Source organism: Petaurus breviceps, unplaced genomic scaffold, assembly GCF_028583685.1.
Source record: "Petaurus breviceps papuanus isolate PSGF00001 unplaced genomic scaffold, PetGlider_PUasm1.0 174, whole genome shotgun sequence".
Lineage (NCBI taxonomy): Eukaryota > Metazoa > Chordata > Mammalia > Diprotodontia > Petauridae > Petaurus > Petaurus breviceps.
In genome coordinates, this window is record NW_027185761.1 from 48,912,316 (window position 1) to 48,916,263 (window position 3,948).

The 3,948-nt window shown below is 41.8% G+C and overlaps 1 protein-coding gene across 6 annotated transcripts in view; it reads left to right on the top strand.

The window, feature by feature from the left end:
- The window catches only part of MAGI1 (membrane associated guanylate kinase, WW and PDZ domain containing 1), a 740,901-nt gene that overhangs the window by 713,678 nt on the left and 23,275 nt on the right, over nucleotides 1-3,948 (top strand). For 3 of the 6 annotated variants that reach the window (XM_069084167.1, XM_069084169.1, XM_069084172.1), the window contains one exon: nucleotides 3,681-3,884. The exons of 2 other annotated variants lie outside the window; for them this stretch is intronic. In XM_069084167.1, coding sequence (XP_068940268.1) covers nucleotides 3,681-3,884 — 204 coding nt within the window. The remainder of the gene's footprint in view (nucleotides 1-3,680; nucleotides 3,885-3,948) is intronic. One more of the 6 variants, XM_069084168.1, reaches the window with a different exon arrangement.

The following is a 3,948-nucleotide window of genomic DNA, read 5'->3' on the forward strand; positions in this document are numbered from 1 at the left end:
AGATTTGTAGGTGTGTTTGCTCTGAGGTGTGTATAGGGAGTGTGTGTTGGTTATAGCCTTTTGTGTGGGGGCGCCCCTTTGTTTCCTTAGCTTGTGTATCGAGTAATAACCATGGCCATTTGCATCCATGGGGAACCCCCCTAACGCCCCCCGCAAATTAGTATCTCATTACCCCAGGCTTTGCTTTAAAACTCTAACTTACAAATGAGCTACATGTATGCATCGGTGAGGATCGTTTCTCCACTAGAACTTCCCTCTCGGTCATTTAAAAAAAAAAGGAATATTATGAATTAAATAGGGTAAATTTTTGGTAGACTTAGCAACCTTAAAGACAGTGTTTCAATTGGAAAAGGTGTTTGGAGTGCTGAACAGTTGACTTCCAAATGACTTTTGGAACCCAAACTTTCTATAAGCCTAGGACTGCCAATATTTTGTTCCCGATAATGTTTCTTCCAGCTCAATTTCTTTGTTTCCTGAGCTTCTACCTTGATTAGGACTGGGGGGAGGGAGTAATGAAGGTGGAACAGAGAAGCTGAGATGTTCCATGTGCAGGGTAGGAAAAAGACTGCCTATAATTTGATACTGGTTGTCGATTATCCACAAACTAGACTCTCTCATCAACCCACAGTGTCTGATGACTGCAATGAGGAAAGATTGTACCAGCCCTATGTGCTGGGTTACAAGGTTGCCCCTTACTGCCTTTTGGCATCCTGACCCAATTAAGCATTTCCTTGGTAGCATAACAAATCAACCCTTCTCACCTTCGGCACACTGTTTCCTCATTGTACATTTTTTTTAACTCATGTTAAGCAGATGAGTCAGCAAGGTACATACATGTGTTTGCTCTAATGAGTACAGTGTTACAAACATACTTGGTTAACTTCTTTAAAAGCACTAATATGCAATATTATGGATAAACACCTTGAACTCACAGTAGATTTTTTATTGTTCAGATTCTTCCTACTTAAACAGTACATTCAAGGTCTCAGAATCACCATTGCCTAAATTAATCTGGCAATGGAATGCTCTATGGCATTAAAAAAAAACCGGATGGAGCCCATAAGTATGTAATACCATGGTCAAGTCCATGGGTGGTGGGGGAGAGTAGATGTGAATCAGCCAGTCATACACAAAGTTCACATCAGTATGACAGTATCTCTCTCCCCTTCAGCTCTTTTCTTGCTTATTTTGTTTGGTGATGGGGAGAGTGGGACACAGAACCACGTGTGAAGGAGCAAGGGGAAGCCATGTGGCTCCTGTCTGGGGTGGACAGTGAGAGTCACTTGTCTGCTACGATAATGTACGCAGCACTTTGCCAACCGGAATACGCTACCGAAATGTCAATTCCAATTCCTCATGATGATATTGATGTGATTATCATTATGATATGATGTAGAAGTTGTGCCAGGGAGGAAATCCTTGAGTGTCTCAGAACCCCTAGTCAGAGTTGGGGTGCTTTGCTGGGTTGGGAAGAGGAGCAGCCCTTTCTCAGGATTTTCTCCTAAAACTCCTTTTAGGTTCCATCTTGCAGAAGCAAACACACCAAATGAGCCCAAGTTGGGAACCATGCCTTGGTTGACTTTCTCCTAGAAAGTCTTGCCCATAATGTTTTTTTACCCCACGTGTACCACAAAGGTCTCAGGATTCTAAAGCATTTCTATCTGCCTTAGAGGCAGAAGAAAGTAAGAGGCCATGTCTAGAGGCTGCCAAGCAGGGAACATGTTCTATTATGACTACCGAATTTTTTCACTGATGTGCATTGACCACTCTTCTCCTGTGACTATTGAAATGAGTAAATCAAACTTTCCCTAATGCTTTGCATGAGAAGCTTGCCTTCAGCTGTGCCATGCTCACCATACCCAGCATCCCCCTTATCTTGCTGGTTTAAAGTTTTCTCACATGGATAATCTTTAGAACTTCCAGACCTTGACTTTGAGTCGGGAAGGAAGGGGGTGCTACTCGTCTGTTTCTGGTGGACAGTGTGATTCTGGTGTTTTTCCATCACATGACATGAACACAGGTTGCTCTTGCTGACATTCAAAGATTTTTGAATGTATCTTTACACATATCCATTCATTTCCATTATGATGACAATAGTCAGCCGACAAGCACCTACTATGGGCCGGTCATTGTGATAGACCCTAGGGATATCTGTTCACTTGACCTTACTGTTCTTTTAATAACCTTTTCCACATTTTATAGAAGAAGGGCTCGATGGATGGAATATCTTTAAAGGTACTAGTAAAATAAGTTCCTTAAACACGGCTAGGCAAATCCTCCTTGAAAAACCATGTAGTACAGCTATACTCAATTTTTTTATTCACCATTACTTAGGCATTTATTAACTACTTTCTGAGTTCCAGGCCACTAATGACTGGGGCTGCAAAGACAAATTCAAGAAAATCCATGCCCTTAAGAAGCTTCCATTCTCATAATATTTTCTGCCCCACATCTATGATTTCACCTCTGAATCAATTGGTTCCTGTTCATCCTTCATTTTCAAAGAGGACCAGGGACAGCACGAGGGTGACGTCTTGACTTGTGCACGATTTAGATTTAAATGAGGCAGAGTTGTACAAAGTCATCAACCTCACTGTCTCCCCCAGAATTATCTTAAGTTCATTGGCAAGATATAGGTCATACCTTGGCCTTTCTAAATTAAGATCTTTCCCATATCTCAGATTATCATTGAATCAGTTGACTATGTTTAACTGGAAAGCCTTTCCCAATGCAAAATAAGGCTCATACTTAAAATATGCATTTCCTCTTTTACTGAAAAAAAGATAGACAATCTTTGAGAAAGTCAGAAACCTTTGATTGCAGACTGTTAGACAATCTCTGAGAAAGTCAGAAACCTTTGATTGCAGACTGTTGGAAGAGGGTCAGCCCAGCATTGAGGCCATACAAATATTACTCTTTATGAATGCCTTGAAGTTGGATGATATTTTTGATTCCCCTTTGGATGGGGAAAGAGAAAATGTTTACAGATATTTAACCAAATGGAGCCTTCCCTAAAAGGTGAGATGAGTGAACAGAGGTCATTTGTGAGAAGTCCCCCCAAAGTCAGGGATGGTAGGATGGCCCTTGGTGTCTTGCCTAATGCTACCTTCAAGACAGAATTTCTGCCTCTTAACCCACATGGCATTTTCAGAGTGCATCTCTGTGGTGCTGGTTTCATGTTAGGCACAGAGGGATGATCTTTCTAAATGGAGAAAGAACAAAACATTGGCAGAATCTTGGACAGCATCTGACCAAAGTGGAGGGGGGAGACATGACAGTAACACACAGAGGGTGAGGAAATTCATCTGCAACTCACTCACATTCGTAGTCCATAAATGAGCCAGTGGCCTAGTAGTTTTGGACTGTCAAGTATTTAAGTAATTGCTAGTTATTCTACAGTTGGTAATCAAATTAAGGAGGAAGGGGAGTCTGCCCCCTCTCCATCAATAGCCAGAGGACTTGAAGTAAGTGGCAGCATTAGCATGGTTGTGCTTGCTCTCCATGCCGTGGGATTGCCAATGTTTTGACCCATCAGTGCAAAACTTTCCTTTAATAACATTTGCTTAATGCTTTAATTAATTAACCCTTAACCTTCTCTTTCCCTTTTCAATCCTTTTTCTCCTCTTCCCTTCACTGTGTCCCCACATAATTTTTTAAAAATTAAAAACTCACTACAAAAGCAGGAAATGCATGTGTGGCCATGCCCCACAAAATAGGTCGGATAATTGAGGGGAGTCCTGCTGACCGCTGTGGCAAACTGAAAGTAGGAGACCGGATCTTGGCCGTGAATGGATGTGCCATCACCAACAAATCCCACTCAGATATTGTCAACTTAATCAAGGAAGCTGGAAACACGGTTACCCTCCGCATCATTCCAGGGGATGGTAAAGTATATCTAAAGTTCTCTCTCTCTCTCTCTCTCTCTCTCTCTCTCTCTCTCTCTCTCTC